General features: G+C 43.6%; 1 protein-coding gene across 1 annotated transcript in view; it reads right to left on the bottom strand.

The window, feature by feature from the left end:
* LOC124003288 (protein CBFA2T2-like) overlaps nt 1-15,649 on the bottom strand; it is a 52,019-nt gene extending 36,370 nt beyond the window's left edge. Inside the window, 1 exon segment of the mRNA XM_046311406.1 lies at nt 15,446-15,649. Coding sequence (XP_046167362.1) covers nt 15,446-15,473 — 28 coding nt within the window. The 5' untranslated portion in view covers nt 15,474-15,649.
* Between the last annotated feature and the right edge of the window lie 2,056 nt (nt 15,650-17,705).

Here is a 17,705-nt window from a genome sequence, read left to right as displayed (position 1 = left end):
ATAATAGAAAAATAATAACACAAGGAATAAATACACAATGAGTAACGATAACTTGGCTGTATACACGGGGTACCAGTACCGAGTCGATGTGCAGGGATACGAGGTCATTGAGGTAGATATGTACACATAGGTAGGGATACTGTGACTAGGCAACAGGATAGATAAACAGTAGCAGCAGCGTATGTGATGAGTCAAATTAGGGTCAATGCAGATAGTCCGGGTCGCTATTGGTTAACTATTTAACTAACTAGCAGTCTTATGGTGGTATAAGCTGTTCAGGGTCCTGTTGGTTCCAGACTTGGTGGATTGGTACCGCTTGCTGTGCAGTAGCAGAGAGAACAGTATGACTTGCGTGTCTGGAGTTTTGACCATTTTTATGTCCTTTCTCTGACACCACCTGGTATAGAGATCCTGGATGGCAGGGAGCTTGGCCCCAGTGATGTACCGGGTCGTATGCACTACCCTCTATTAGAGGTCGACGATTATGATTTTTCAACGCCGATGCCAATTATTGGAGGACCAAAAAAAGCTGACACCGATTAAGCGGCCGATTTAAAAATAAAAAAATATGTATTTTTTATTTATTTGTAATAATGACAATTACAACAATACTGAATTAACACTTATTTTAACTTAATATAATACATAAATAAAATCAATCTAGCCTCCAATAAATAATTAAACATGTTCAATTTGGTTTAAATAATGCAAAAACAAAGTTTTGGAGAAGAAAGTAAAAGTGCAATATGTGCCATGTAAGAAAGCTAACGTTTAAGTTCCTTGCTCGGAACATGAGAACATATGAAAGCTGGTGGTTCCTTTTAACATGAGTCTTCAATATTCCCAGGTAAGAAGTTTTAGGTTGTAGTTATTATAGGAATTATAGAAACTATTTCTCTCTATACCATTTGTATTTCATTAACCTTTGACGATTGTATGTTCTTATAGGCACTTTAGTATTGCCAGTGTAACAGTATAGCCTTCGTCCCTCTCCTCGCTCCTACCTGGGCTCAAACCAGGAACACAACGACAACAGCCACCCTCGAAGCAGTGTTACCCATGTAGAGCAAGGGAAACAACCACTCCAAGTCTCAGAGCGAGTGACGTTTGAAACGCTATTAGCGCGCCCCCCCTCTAACTAGCTAGCCATTTCACATCGGTTACACCAGCCTAATCTCGGGAGTGAATAGGCTTGAAGTCATAAACAGCTACTGGCAAACGCACAAAAGTGCTGTTTGAATGAATGCTTAGGAGCCTGCTGCTGCCTACCATCGCTCAGTCAGACTGCTTTATCAAATCATAGACTTAGTTATAACATGATAACACACACAAATACGAGCCTTTGGTCATTAATATGGCCGAATCCGGAAACTATCATCTCGAAAACAAGACGTTTATTCTTTCAGTGAAATACGGAACCGTTTTATCTAACGGGTGGCATCCATAAGTCTAAATATTCCTGTTACATTGCACAACCTTCAATATTGAGGATTATATGCAACGCAGGACAAACTAGATAAACTAGTAATATCATCAACCATGTAGTTAACTAGTGATTATGATTGATTGTTTTTTATAAGATAAGTTTAATGCTAGCTAGCAACTTACGTTGGCTTACTGCATTTGCGTAACAGGCAGTCTCCTTGTGGAGTGCAATGTAATCAGGTGGTTAGAGCATTGGATGAGTTAACTGTAAGGTTGCAAGATTGAATCCCCCGAGCTGACAAGGTAAAAATCTGTTGTTCTGCCCCTGAACAAGGCAGTTAACCCACTGTTCCTAGACCATCATTGAAAATAAGAATGTGTTATTAACTGACTTGCCTAGTTAAATAAAGGTGTAAAAAATAAAAAAATATTTTTTTAAATCGGTGTCCAAAAATATCGATTTCCGATTGTTATGAAAACTTGAAATCGGCCATAATTAATCGGCCATTCCGATTAATCGGTCGACCTCTACCCTCTATAGCGCCTTGCGGTCGGATGCTAAGCAGTTGCCTTACCAAGCAGTGATGCAGCCAGTCAAGATGCTATCAGTGGTGCAGCTGTATAACTCTTTTAGGATCTGAGGGTCCATGCTGACACTTTTCAGCCTCCTAAGGGGGAACAGGCGTTGGCGTGCCTTCTTCGCGACTGTGTTGGTGTGTGCGGACAATGTTAATTCCTAAGTGATGTGGACACCGAGGAACTTGAAGCTATAGACCCGCTCCACTACAGCCCCATCAATGTGGATGGGGGTGCGAAAGGCCCTCCGTTTCCTGGAATCGACAATCGGCTTCTTTGTCTTGTTGAGGGAGAGGTTATTGTCCTGGCACCACACAGCCAGGTCACTGACCTCCTCCCTAATAGGCTTTCTCATCGTCATCGGTGGTCAGGCCAACCACCGTTGTTTCGTCAGCAAAATTAATGATGGTGTTGGAGTCATGCTTGGCCACGCAGTCGTGTGTGAACAGGGAGTACAGGAGGGGACTAAGCACTCACCCCTGAGGGGCCTGTGTTGTTGCCTACCCTCACCATCTGGAGGTGGTCCATCAAGAAGTGCAGGGTCCAGTTTCAGAGGGAGGTGTTCAGTCCTAGGGTCCTGAGCTTAGTGATGAGGGTACTATGGTGTTGAACACTGAGCTATAGTCAATGAACAGCATTATCACGTACAGTAGATGTTCCTCTTGTCCAGGTGGGAGAGGGAAAAGGGGACATTGTGGTCACACCTCGTTAAGTGATCATATTTTGGGGGACCCAATATCAGTGAAAATGACACAATTCCCTTCACTATTGAGCAGAGACTAGGGATTAACACCGGTTCCTGGGACACTCCCGGGACCACTCTACATTTCCTGATATTTTTGATGACAAAACCCGGGAAATTAGCCTACAACATTTCCCCCAATGTTGCACTAATGCAATAACACAAAATACACAAGATGCACAGCAGCAGATTGTAAAAAAATAAATAAAAAAGCACATTAACAGCACATCCAAACTGGTTGTTGCTTAGAAACCTTTAGAATAGAGTATTTACACAAAGTCACCATAAATTCAAAGGACATGAATGATTGACACTGCCGGACTGCACACTAGACCCGAATGCAGTTAAAGAGTTCTAATCAGAACTGAAAATGCCATCCCGGTCCGACTCAAGCCCGGTGATCTGAAGCCCGAGCCCAGGCCTGGTACGAGATCCCAGAAATTAAATGAGTCCGGAAAAAAGGCTGTATTGATTTAAACTGGTGTTGAGAACAAAGAGGCAGAGGCGGGCGGCAGCGGAGTGAGGAGACAAGGAAACAGCCATAACTCATAACTCACCTTCGTTATGATCAACTGAATGATGAAAATATTGGAATAAAGTAGGATAATGCAATTGAAGGCATGTATCAAATTCTTGTTTATACTGAAACGGCCAAAGTCATATCCAACCGTTTTACTCATTTAAATGTATGTGGTCACCTAGATTATATTTCCCCAGCGCCGTTTTGATTGGGATAGCGCCATCGCACGGTGTTGAGACGAGCGTGGGAGACTCATCTAGGTAATTCAATCATTATCAGATTTTTTTGTTTTGTATTCACCACTGTATCTCCGTTTGGATATTTGGTAACAATTAGGCTGGGGAACGTTGACGTGAGGGCTAATGATCATCTTTATTCTAGTTTGCTCATCTATTAGATGATCAGGAACATTTAGCTAAGCATGGTGTACAAGCTAAGCATGGCGTACAACTTCTACCTGCAAGCTGCATAAGTTAATGATCAATTTCAAGCAATTTGTACATACCTATGCTAGTAATTGTTGCCACATTGCTGGTGAACTTACAAAGTCAACAGTTAATAATGTTCTTGATCCCCCATTAAACAAAAAAAAATTGCTGCATATTTATTATGGTAATCATCTCTCCCTACAATTTGATGTTCGCGCTGCACCCGATCCTATAACTGACTGCAAATCAGCAATCTGTTCGCTAGCTCACCTAACCTGTGTTGATTGACAGTCCAATCAGACGGCAGAGTGTGCATTTCACTAGCCAATCTGTTGCAGGTTATTTTGCAAAGGCAAAGCTGTGACTACTGTCTCTGGCTGCATGTCGTCATCCAGGTCGACTCTGTGCCACAAAATGACTGGCAAAATATGACAAAAAACCTGTCCAGACAATTACAAGTCATCAGTCTCAAGTCAAAGTCAAGTCCTGAGTCTTGAGTCTCCAAGTCCAAGTTATTTTCTATCAAGGTGAGTCTCAAGTCATCAAACATGAGTCCACAACTCTGCTATTTTCCTATCATCCCAATCCCACTGATACCCCAAATCGTGACTCCCGTCTTGCATGAAAATGCCTAACTTTACTCTGTAATCCATAGGTTGCATTATCAAAGCACGTTTCGACTATGCATTTAAAAAAATACAGCTAAAACATTTGCCCCGCATCTCTGCGCTGTCTTGTATTGCTGCCCATATAAGAGCTTGGGTAGAGAATGTGCGATCAACAAATGGGATGCAATTAGATATGGATTATTTTATTTTATGAGCTGATGAGATATTCTGTCATTTTTTGAGGTTATTTAGCAAGTTTAGCAACTTTGGTCATTTTACTTTTGTTTGACTGCCGTTACAAAGTTTGTAAGATTCGACGACTCTGTAGCCTACTCGGGTTGCGTCCTGAGCGCGCTCTGTGTCGAGATGCCCCAGGCCTACTAGTAAAATGCACTGAATTAATTGAGGAACATAACGCTCAGAATTTGTGAACGGCCTGTTTCGAAATTCACAACAATGTCATTGGCGATCAAAGTTACTCTATCATTACTAAATATCCCTTTCATCTGCTGTTAAATCTTTACATAAGTGAAGCAGCCAAGACAGCAGTGTGGCCCAGCGCCCCTCTCATTTTGGGAGAACCCTGGCATAGTGACCATATCTTGGATTTAAATGCTTTAAATGGGCACTTACATTTTTTTTTTGCGGTATTATATGAATATCCTAGCGGAAAATATGAATCGCTAGCAGAGACAATCAATACCCCATCATGACCATAGTCACATTACCCAAATGTACTTATCGGGGATGAAATATGTTGTGTGGTTCAGTGTCATTCAGTGAAAGACCTAGACACAAACAGTCATACTCCCCTCTTGGAGCGAACCCAAAAGTCTTTACACACAATTTACACTCGCACCACCTTGTGCTAGGAAAACACAGCCAACCCCGGTCAGCTGAGGTGACTACTGAAAGGTGTCATTATCATCACAAAAGGTGGCCACGTAGCCTCATGAATGGCTGTGGTAGCGCTGATGGGAGGCTCCATCTCAAAGGAGTGGGGGGGGGCTGGGGTAGGAGAACCTTGCTTCTTAAATGGGCAATTATCTCTAGGCTTTTAACATGCCCCCAAGGGCAACAAAGCTGGGGCTAGCCCAACAGCACTTTGGGCCTGCTCTTATCAGTGCGAGAGAAAGCTACCAAGCAGCACAACGCAACAGGATCCCCAGGAGCCCCATTGTGCTAAGGCGACACACGAATGATCTGAATGCAATCAACGGCTGATGTATTAGCATTAGCGCTACGTATGGTTTACATCTGTGACGGCTTCAGTCAAGTGTCGTGCTGTATTAGCATACGAAGCCATTCAAGAAAATTTTAGATAACAAAAGTTTGAGAAGCATGCAGGGGGGAGGCAGCAGCAATTACTTAAATAACATTGGTGATAATGGCGTCATGAACGTTAATGCGTAGTAAACATGCTAATGACAGAGAGACAGACACACAAGGTAGCCTACTCGGGAATTAAACAAACAAGGCAGCTTGAGTGTTTGCAAATGCATTTTCTATAAACCACGCGACTTAAATGATTCATTAACTTCATTTGCAATGCTGCGCAAACATGCTAACGCTAGCCAAATTGAGATCCGTGTAGGAAGTCAACAACACTGGGATGCTGCAAAGTGTCTTTTTCTTTCAGCCGTAAATGACCCATCCCCCTCCCCCCACACATTGTTTTAAGTAGACACCTGTGAGTATTTGTGTGTGTGTGTGTTATTGTGTACGTCTGTTGGAGGCCACGCTTGTCTTTCGTCATTCACAGGCTTGAGAGCCAGCCAAAACAGCTTGCTCCTTGGCTTGCCTCCCACTCACCATATCTCAGCCCACAGGAGTTCCTTTGGAATCAATGAAAGCACAATGCACCTGAATCTCTGCGTCTCACTCTCTCTCTCCTCTGCTTTTCCGCAGTCCCGTTTGATCTTTTAATGCCATATTTCCCATTACATCTGCTGTAGGGAGACAACTTGACGGGAGACATAATCATTTTCTCCATGTCTGGTACGGTCATTAAGCAGTGAAGGAAAAACATGCTAAATAAATAAGATGCTTGGCAGTGGTATGGTCACACGCTAAAATCTCGGGGACTATTTTATTCGCTGCATACTCAGCACAATAATGGTATAAAATCAGAACAGGCCATGTGAAGTCTTCTCGGCCTCGTCTCCCCCCTCTTTGCAGCAACTCAATTCAAAGCTATCGATTCACTCAAAGGCTCGTTCGCATATCATCCTGGGGATATTAAAATCAAATGGGTGGGGGTGGGGGGCTCTCATAGCGAAAACACAAGAAAATCCATTGACTGCTACTTTACCCCCTCCCCTCCATTACCCCCAAGCTCCACCTTACCCCCCATGAGCTATTGTACCCTCCTTTTCAGACACTCCTATATCACCAATAACAAATGGGTCCCTTTTTTCTCTCTCTCACCCCCCCCCCTTCTTGTTCCCTCTCTCTCCTTCTCTCCCTTGCTCTCGATGAAAGGCAGGCATTGAGCCGGCAGTGGCATTCCAAAACCTCAGCCCACGGCTCCAGAGTGTCTGGCTATTCAACACTGCTGGGAGCGATTAGTTTAAGTAAGGCCTGACCCGCCTACTCACCCATGGAAAACCGTCAGATCTCTTGTTACACTTTGGTTGGAGAAGGGAGGACTGTGCTTTCGAGTGCCTGTGTGTGCAACTGTGCATGTGGTGTGTTAATGTGCGAGTGTGTGTGTGTGGTTGTGAGAGAGAGCGCGTGTGTGTGTGCACACACGCTAAGAATTTATGAGAGGTGGGTCACACGCTCACTTGGCTGCATCTTCCCTAAGTTTCCACAGAGGAAGGCCAAGTGTGGGACAGACGCCAAACCTTTTCTCCAATAACTCTGTTAAACGATATTCAATAACCACCTTCTCCTTTTCTCTCCAGTTAAACCGTGCACCAGATAAACCAATCGGGCTATCCGTGGCTGACTCCATATATAGCTAAAGCCTTCCTTACATGCCCTTACTTACAGTATTCTAATCATTAAAGTGTACAAGGCAGCGAGAGATCTCTTGAAGTTTGGCCTGCTCTGCCAACCGTACCAAATTCTCAGCACATAAACAACTGCTTAGAAGCAAAAAATGCCAGACTGACAGTCGGAGTGCAATGTGCATGCTTTCTATGGCGATACTGTTGCTTTCATTCATACAGTATGCAGGCATAAAGCCTTTTTTCTATGGTATAGCCTAGTAACATATACAACACGCATACTGCGTTCTTAGTTTCTTATTGTCTACACCTACAGTGTTATAAGTCATTTGAAGTCTACGGTTAACATGAGCACAGTGCATTAATGTACTTAACAGCCACCTTGTAAAACAATGGTGACTTTGCTACTGCTTTTTATAGGGAACAGACATTTTGCAATGGGCACGTCTGACATGGCAGTAGGGCAAGTTAAAAAAAATCAAAAGCACGAACCGCATTCCTCTTAATATTAAATGGTTTTAACCTGAGCTTCATTCCAAGATGGTGGTTTGTCATCCATTGTGCTTGCAGGAAGGACCTGACAATAGTGCCACTTTCAGACCTACAAAGAACTTTATTGTTCCTGTCATGTCAGAGACGAAACAATAGACAGGTGAAATGAAACGTACGTCAACACGGGGGCCCGGGAAAGAGAAAGTCCTCATCTTTTGGATTCAAAGGCGTGCTTTGACATTGCCAGCCAAAGACCTCTCATCTCATTGGGGTGTTCGGTTACTGTGTGTGTGTGTGTAGATATTTTGTATGTGTGTGTGTGTGTGTTTCTTCCTCCACCTGCAGTTGATCCCATAATAACCTAGTTATCCCCCGGGCTGGAGCAGCTGTGTTGTGCTCTTGCCTGGCGACGGCCACACCTGCGTAGTGTGTTATGCAGGTGGCTCGTCTGGAGGGTTACATTGGTAACACCTGGCCAAGCAGAGATAGAGCCTGCGGGGGGGATTTGTGAAGGGCTCAATTACAGCTTGGCTAGATAAGGACTCTGGGGTATAGCCCAAACACACACGCATACACACACACACACACACACACACACACACAGACATGCCTTTGCCTTACTCAATGTTCAGTCGCAGGGATGTTTAGGCTTATCGAAGGTGCGCTCCCCTCCAAGGTGTGTGTGTGTGTGTCTGTGTGTTAAAGAGAGCGAGAGAGAACCAAACACCCCAGATTGAGGATGATGAGCCCATCTGCCTCGGCTTTGTGACTATGAGAGGAAATCTAACAAAAAACACTACTAGAGGAAAGAGACATAAACATCACGTACACTACATGACCAAAAGTATGTGGACACCTGCTCGTCGAACGTCTCATTCTAAAATCATGGGCATTAACATGGAGTTGGTCCCCCCTTTGCTGCTATAACAGCCTCCACTCTTCTGGGAAGGCTTTCCACTAGATGTTGAAACATTGCTGCGGGGACTTGCTTTCATTCAGCCACAAGAGCATTAGTGATGTCGGGCACTGATGTTGGGCGATTAGGCTGGGCTTGCAGTCTGCATTCCAATTCATCCCAAAGGTGTTTGATCGGGTTGAGGTCAGGGCTCTGTGCAGGACAAGTTCTTCCACACCGACAGTTCTTCTCGACAAACAATTTCTGCATGGACCTCGCTTTGTGCACGGAGGCATTGTCATGCTGAAACAGGAAAGGGCCTTCCCCAAACTGTTGCCACAAAGTTGGAAGCTCAGAATCGTCTAGAATGCCATTGTATGCTGTAGCGTTAAGATGACTGTAAGTCGCTTTGGATAAAAGCGTCTGCTAAATGGCATATTATTATTATTATTATTTCTCTTTACTGGAACTAAGGGGCCTACCTCAAACCATGAAAACAGACCCAGACCATTAATCCTCCTTCACCAAACTTTACAGTTGGCACTCTGCATGTTTTTCTGGCATCTGCCAACACCCGATTTGTCCGTCGGACTGCTAGATGGTGAAGCATGATTAATCCCTCCAGAGAACGCGTTTCCACTGCTCCAGAGTCCAATGGTGTCGAGCTTTACACCACTCCAGCCAACTCTTGGCACTGCGCATGGTGAGTTTAGGCTTGTGTGTGGCTGCTCGGACCATGGAAACCCATTTCATGAACCTCCCGACAAAAAGTTATTGTGCTGAAATTGCTTCCAGAGGCAGTTTGGAACTCGGTAGTGAGTGTTGGAACCGAGGAAACAATTTGTACGCACTACGCGCTTCAACACTCGGCGCTGTGAGCTTGCGGTCTACCACTTCACGGCTGAGCCGTTAATGCTCCTAGACATTTCCAGTTCACAATAACAGCACTTACAGTTGACCGGGGCAGCTCTAGCAGGGCAGAAATTTGATGAACTGACTTGTTGGAAAGGTGGCATCCTATGACAGCGCCACGTTGAAAGTCGCTGACCTCTTCAGTAAGGCCATTCTACTGCCCATGTTTGTCTATAGAGATTGTATGGCTGTATACTCGATTTTGTACACATGTCAGAAATGGGTGTGGCTGAAATAACCAAATCCACTCATTTGAAGGGGTGTCCACATACTTTTGTATATATAGTATAGGTCTGAATAGATCACATTCCAACAAGAGCAAGTTGGTCTGGTAAATTGGAGATACGTGAATAACGGAAAAACAGTAGGGTTTCCTTTCACAACAACAGTATTCATAAAGCATCTCAGAGTATAAGTGCTGATCTAGGATCAGGTATCCCCTGTCCATAAGACCTGGTCTACAAAAAGAGTCAACAGAGACTGTGCTTTCTCAAAAAGCTGGGATCTTTTAATGTTGACTGTACTTTACTGACTCTGTTTAACAAATCTTTCATTGAGAGTATTAACTTTTTGTATTGTTTGTTGGTTTGGCAAAGCCACTGTCAGCCTGAGAAATATGCTGAGAAGGATTATCACCAAGGCAAGCAAGGTACCTGGAGTCAAACAGACAGGCCTGGATGAGATCTTTAAGGTCAGAACCCCACTTCAAGGATCACAAAATAATTTTAGACCCAAGCCACCCCCTGTACCCGGACGTGCTACCTGTCCCAGACCTGCTGTTTTCAACTCTCTGGAGACAGCAGGAGTGGTAGAGATACTCTTAATGATCGGCTATGAAAAGCCAACTGACATTTACTCCTGAGGTGCTGACTTGCTGCACCCTCGACAACCACTGTGATTATTATTATTTGACCATGCTGGTCATTTATGAACATTTGAACATCTTGGCCATGTTCTGTTATAATCTCCACCCGGCACAGCCAGAAGAGGACTGGCCACCCCTCATAGCCTGGTTCCTCTCTCGGTTTCTTCCTAGGTTTTGGCCTTTCTAGGGAGTTTTTCCTAGCCACCGTGCTTCTACACCTGCATTGCTTGCTGTTTGGGGTTTTAGGCTGGTTTTCTGTACAGCACTTTGAGATATCAGCTGATTTTCGAAGGGCTATATAAATAAATGTGATTTGATTTGTACCCGGACTTTGAACTACTCCCCTCTGGGCGCAGGTATAGGGCACACCTCGGCAGGAAAAATAAAACTAGACAATCATTTGTGCCAGATGTGATATCCATCCTAACTAGCTTGGGCTAATGTTCCTATCGACCCAGTAAGGCCAGCAGGCTAGTCTCATGTTATTGGTATGTAACTGTTATGAAAGTTGTATTGTCAATTTGTTTTGTATTTAAACGCCACTTTAAAAGTGTATGTGACACTGCAACAAAATTTCCCCGCGGGGACAAAGTCAGTAAAATAAGAACTGCATTCAGTATGATCTAAAAGACTGATCCTGGATCAGGACTTTATGATTACAGACCTGGAACAGACCTCCATCCCTGAGCGGCTCTGAAGCTCAGCAGGACTGGAAACAGAGCAGAGATGGATGGGGTGCAGTTTGATGAGATAGTATGAGGAGTCATAAAGCACTCGTACAACAGAGACACATGGGAAGAGTTGTAAGGGAGACTTTTCCTGAATCTTTCATCAACCGCCTTCATGACGCAAGTCTTGATTTAGGTCAGCCGGTTAGCCAGAAAAGGTTAGCATGAGCTCTAAAGCACATAACAAGACAGACTTGGACAGTGTTACGCATTCTTTGTCATGAGCTGATGTTTTCTTTTACAGCCAATGATGTGTTGCGTCAATATTCCCGATTATGACAATGTAAAGAATGCTTTGCGAGAGAAGGTTCGCAGCAACGTTCAAACTTGAGTTTCTCATTTGAAAACCAGTCCATATTGTACTATCAGTCTTCAATGGTAAACTCATACAAGCATGGATTTGAACTCTCCTCTGGGTGCTGACAAGCCCACTGCAGCTGAGCCCCAACCCCATTGACCAGGAGAGAGAGTAAGCGAGAGGGGTAGAATATCCCCGAAAGCCGTGGAGAATAGGGGGAACCAATCCGAACGAGGCTTTGTCTGGGCTGGAAGAGGGAAGAACGGGTATTAAAAAAGCATAATGTGGTGATAAGTTCCTTTCAGTTCCCTTTTTACACTGTGAGCGCTCTAATTTACTACTGGGTGACTAGTACATTTGTTCTCGGTCAATGTCCTCCTCTTAAAGTAGGAGACTAAATAAATGCCTGCATATAATAAGGCCCCCACGTCCCACCAGTCAAATGCCCGAAAATACAGCTGGGTAGAAAGGATACATGCATTTCCAATGACGGTTTTGAAAAAAAAAAAAAACTTTTCACAGCAGGACACAAAGGTCTTTCAAAAGCACCTAAGAAATATGCTAAATATATTCCGAATCCCATAGCTGGTTTCAAACACATGAATGTGTCATATAATACCAATGTGTAACGCGGCTACAGTGACACTGCCTACATTATGAGGCTAGTTAGTAAAACAAAATGGAAGTGTTAACAGCTCTGCGAAGAGAGCCCTGTAGTCAACTCAACGCCATAACAAAAAGCCCCTGAGAAGTAATCATCTTAAGACGGTCTGCTGAAAAACAAACCAAGGGTTTCACATGGAGAGGGGAGCAGAGGAGCAGAGAGAGGAGAGGAGCGGAGCACGCCCCAGCGCAGGCCCACTAATAGGTCTCGTCTCCTGTAGACTGGCATTCCAGAGGACTGTTATTGGCGGGCGATCCGAAGAGCAGGGCCCACATCTGGATCCAATCCTCCCACCCGGTCCGTGCAGCGCACAGCAACAAGAAACAGCTGTGCGAACCTGGCGTCAATTAGCTTCACATTCTCCTGACAGTTAATCCGTTCCTCTCCCCTCTTTTTTTCTTCTTCCTCCCTCCCTCACTCTCTCTTTCTGTCTCTCTCTCCTTCACTTTAGGTTGCCTCACAGGCTGAAGTAACAGGGGTTTGTGAAATAAGGAGCAGTCAATAAGGAGCATGGATGGACGGCGACTATCTCATGAAAACACGCAACATGAGGGACTGTCAAGGGAGAACCATTGAGTCAGTGAGTCGTGTTTAGCCTTGTGGAGGAGATTTAGGGTAGATGTCATGGCTATCAAAACATGGGTGAACTTCAAAATGGATGTGAGGGAATAGATTGATTTATTTTGGGTAAAAGGTTTGTTTTCATTTAGACTTTTTGGAGTTGGTATTTAGTAGTTTAGTATAGATTATGAACCTCATTACTGAATAGAAGACTTTGGAACAGAATATTTGTTTTTGTTGTGGCTCTAATTGATGAGGTTATGGAATAGCGAGGCACCCTTATATTACTCAACACTAAGCATGAAAGTGTGCTCAAGTTGTTTCCACTCATAACAACACTTCACAAATGTCTAAGAATGATCTGCCTGTGCACACACATTGAACAAAATGCCATCGCCCATCAGTGATGAGTCAAACCTCAAACCCAATTCAATTCCACCCCGCTCAAATCATCCGCGTTTCTGAATCAAACATAGATTCATCCTCTGATAGTTAATGGGAGCCAGACTTAGAGCAATCCTCCTCCAATCTGATGGGCCTGACGACGGAGCTGGATGAGCCCCCAGCCAGCGCAATACCGTGGGGCCCAGTAAAGCATTAACAGGTGTTACTGGTGGAAAAGACCCACTCGGAGACCAGAGAGAGCAGCACATGAGAGGAAATGAGGATGCTGGGCTGACTCACTCCCCGCTACAGGCACCTCTCTCTCCACAGCGCCAGGGAAATTGTCCCACACGACAACACAAAGGGGCCAGATCTGGCAACCCGGATGAGCCACTCGAGCCAAACTCAATTAGGAGCCTAATGCAAACCTGCAGGGCTTTGTAATTTATTTCCCTTTTAAAAGTCAGGGGATTGGAATCTGACTCGCTCACACAAAAAAAGAAAAGCGAGAAAGAAAGAAGGAAAAAGGGGGAAATTGTAGGAGCGTCCAACTTGGCCACATGTTTTGAAGTGGATTTAATTTAATCAAGAGACAAAACAGCAACAATTTGGGGGAATGATTGAGAAAGAACATGAGTGATGGTGTACTACTCAGTGATGGTGTACTACTCAGTGATGGTGTACTACTCAGTGATGGTGTACTACTCAGTGATGGTGTACTACTCAGTGATGGTGTACTCCCAGCAAAGACAACGAAGGTCACCACTCTCCCATCCATACTCTAAAACTGTTCATTTCATATAAAAAAAACTACAACAACTACGTACTAACTAGATGTAATTTAACATGTATCCCGGTCAACGTTTTGGACCAAAATCCCCGAACACTAAGAACCATAAAAGGATTACAGGTCTAACACGGCTGCCAGAGGAGCTCTGCTGCTCCCTGCTGGTTACTGTAACAAAAAATATGATCATCATTATCATCATCATTACTGTCTTGTCTTTGTCAGGCCATCGTTTGTTATTCTGACGTTAGGGGAAAAAGGGAGACGAATTGGTGGCCCCCGGGGTCAAACAATGATACAGTTGTGCCCTGAGGCTCTGGATAGAACTGGCGACCCCACTTGCATTGCATGACTGTGCCTTTGTCCCACAGGCTAAGTAGACAAGTGGGAGTTCTCTATTGGCAGTCTTTCGACCGCCTGGTGTTATTGTCTTGAAAAGCTGTAAACTCCAGATGGTGCAAAACTTTGCCTGGTGGATTAATTCCAAATCCTCCAATGAAAAGGCACATTTAGAGTGGCGGCCCTGCTATTGAATCAAATTGGAGCATAATAGCAGGATAGTATGAGCTATACGAGGGCAAAGCTCACAACAGAAGGATATGCATGTTACAATGGCCTAAAGTTAGGCTACAAAAATGTCATTATCTAACCATGAAATGAATGAAAACGGTCGATTATGTTGACTTACGATGAAAGTTATGAGGTAATAAAACAATGTATTAGTGAAATAATGAGACACATTTGCATTGACACCAAATGTGTGAATATTTAGGTAAATGTTGGTCCCATTGAACATGTCTGCATACTCAACATCATAACATTACATTAGGCTGCAAAACACCCTGGACTGTTTCCGCATTGTTCCTGAGTGTGAGAGACCCAGGTGTAGGTGACGCAGGTTTATGTGATTTTTGAACTTTTCCTGTTGAAAAGTGATATCCCAAGTATAAATATAGTAAAGTTCGCACACTAAAGGGTAAAAAAAATATGTTTTTCGTGTTTTTGAGAGACAAGTGTAAACCTCAAGGAGTAGAGCGTTAGATGAGTTGGTTTGATGGGAAGTTGTGATGTCATCGGCCTCCCTCTTGCTTGAGGAACAATAGATAACAATAGAGGAAAGCCCCCCCCCCTCGACTTACCTGGACCCCCTAACTACCTATTGAGATGTGCCTTTTGTTAAATGAGGTGAGGTGAAAATGAGTCTGACTGCCACTTTAAATTAGCAGAGACAGAAGAGGAAGCCAGACACCCCACTCCCCTGTTTATTTTCCCTTTTCTCCTGGTTAGTGCATTGCCTTTAATTTACGTAGACCAAACCCAGCTGCTATTGCATTGGTGTCTATGGGAGACAGACCCAGTTAAGTAGACCGGAACTGAACAATTATAATCAATGGTAAACGACCTAAGTAATATATCTTCATTTATCCACCATCTTTGATTTTTAGCGCATCTGATCCACACACATTGTCATAGGATAGTATACAAATAATCCAAATAATAATACCCCAAAACGCCCACAAACACGTGTTGCGTGTATTTTACAACACCAAAACATATACCACCCCACAGCATTAGCCTACATAGATACTAGTTTAGTTAGGCTACTTACATTGAAAAGCGCCCGGAATCCCGACCATGCTCTTCGCACTTTGAATGACAGTGTGCACGTTTCAAGGCAGAGCCAACTGTAATTAAAATGATATATGCTCGTCGATTGATATCTCGCATTGACTTGTTGTTTCTCAATGAAGATAAAAGCTCGCTGTGATTCGTAACACTGCATCAGGTATCACGGGGCATAGGCTGCTACTGTAGCAAGATTGCGCTGAATATTTGAGTGGGCGGGACTATTTGTAATCCTTTCGCCAAAAAGCAAATACACTGCTGCGTTATTACACCGTCGTAACAGCAGGGAAATACGAACACCAGTGTTTTGGAAATGATTAACGCGAGTCACGACAGAATAGACCACCACTTGCTCACATATCCACGGTTTAGACCAAATGTTTTTTTTGTTGCTTTGGAGCCATTTCTTTTAAATCAAGATATCCATTAGGTTTTTGGCAAAGGAAAAAGGTCATATATTGTAGTCTTAATGTCATTAGGCTACTTGTCAACATTTTATCCATGGTGAGAATGTTTAGATTGATTCGGTGCTGTATTTTGGTCATGTTGTGAGCATAGATGCACGCCATCACATGTGCTAATCAATACATTAATATTTACGGAAAAATGTATAAAAATCTATGAACTCATTACTGTAAGTCGTTCTGGATAAGAGCATCTACAAATGACTAAAATGTAAAATATTTGATAACAATGTATATTCAACAGAGATGGCCGTAGGCCTAAAACACATACACTTCCAATATTTATTTGAGGCATCCTGGTGCCATGTATAGAGTGTTGCTTTCTTGCCTTTCTACAACACAACAACCTATTGAAGGCACGGAATGATTGGCATTGGACCCCATCCAGGCCCTCATATGTTGTTTCTCTAGCAAACACGATATTTAATTTGGTTGCTGAGAGCTAGCCTTCCACCCCCCACCCATTCCCTCCCCCAGCCACGCAAACACATGCCACATGCTCCTGCCTCCTCCCCCATCCACCACCCCTGCAAGGCTGCCACCTGCTCTAGGGAGCATGATGCACAGCTGCTGAGTTACAATAACAAATGAACGCCCACCATGACCCGGTCCAATACCTGCTACTACAGGCTGCAGCCCATCAACCCCACCAGGGACCTTCACCTATCGGAGGGTGGCTTGAAGAGGGAGCAAGAGAGCTTGTCATCCTTTGGGTCTGCTCTTGTCTGCTTTTTCAACTGCATCGAACTGATCGGTAAGAGAGTGTGTTTGGACAAGGAGTGAGAGAGGGGGAGGGAGATATTATTGTCTTATGAGTTTACTTTGACAATGTAAAAAAAGTGCTTTAACTTCCCATGTCAATAAAGTTTATTGAATTGCATTGACAGAGAGGGAGAGGTTGTCACCTTTGAGTCTGCACTCAACTGCATCTACAGCATCTTCAAACATTTGAAGTGGGAACAGGCATTTTGCATGTAAGCCCCTATATCTTCATCATCTCCATCCACATAGTTTACTATTCTAGGGAACAGATGAATAGGGAATGGATTAAGAAAATATATGATGGAAGAAGTTCAAGGTTGGGTTTGATAGGTCAAAGTCTCACACCATGGCAGAATTATATATATATATATATATATATATATATATATATATATATATATATATATACAGTACCAGTCAAAAGTTTGGACAAGCCTACTCATTCAAGGGTTTTTCTTTATTTTGACTATTTTCTACATTGTGGAATAATATTGATGACATCAAAACTATGAAATAACATATGGAATCATGTTGTAACCAAAAAAGTGTTGACTAAATAAAAAAGGGGATATCTGTCTTGGTCTGACGAGTCCAAATTTGAGGTATTTGGTTCCAACTGCCGTGTCTGTGAGATGCAGAGTAGGTGAATCGATGATCTCGTCATGTGTGGTTCCCACCGTGAATCATGGAGGAGGTGTGATGTTGTGGGGGTGCTTTGCTGGTGACACTGCCAGTGATTTATTTAACCAGCATGGCAACCACAGTATTCTGCAGTGATACACAGTATACTATCATTTATTTTTCAACAGGACAATGACCAAAACACACCTCCAGGCTGTGTAATGGCTATTTGACCAAGAAGGAGAGTGATGGTGCTGCATCAGATGACCTGGCCTCCACAATCACCCAACCTCAACCCAATTGAGATGGTTTGGGATGAGTTGGACCGCAGAGCAAAGGAAAAGCAGCCAACAAGTGCTCGGCATATGTGAGAACTCTTTCAAGACTGTTGGAAAA

The sequence above is a fragment of the Oncorhynchus gorbuscha genome, linkage group LG18 (genome assembly GCF_021184085.1).
Source record: "Oncorhynchus gorbuscha isolate QuinsamMale2020 ecotype Even-year linkage group LG18, OgorEven_v1.0, whole genome shotgun sequence".
NCBI lineage: Eukaryota > Metazoa > Chordata > Actinopteri > Salmoniformes > Salmonidae > Oncorhynchus > Oncorhynchus gorbuscha.
This window is presented reverse-complemented; position numbering and strand designations above follow the sequence as displayed.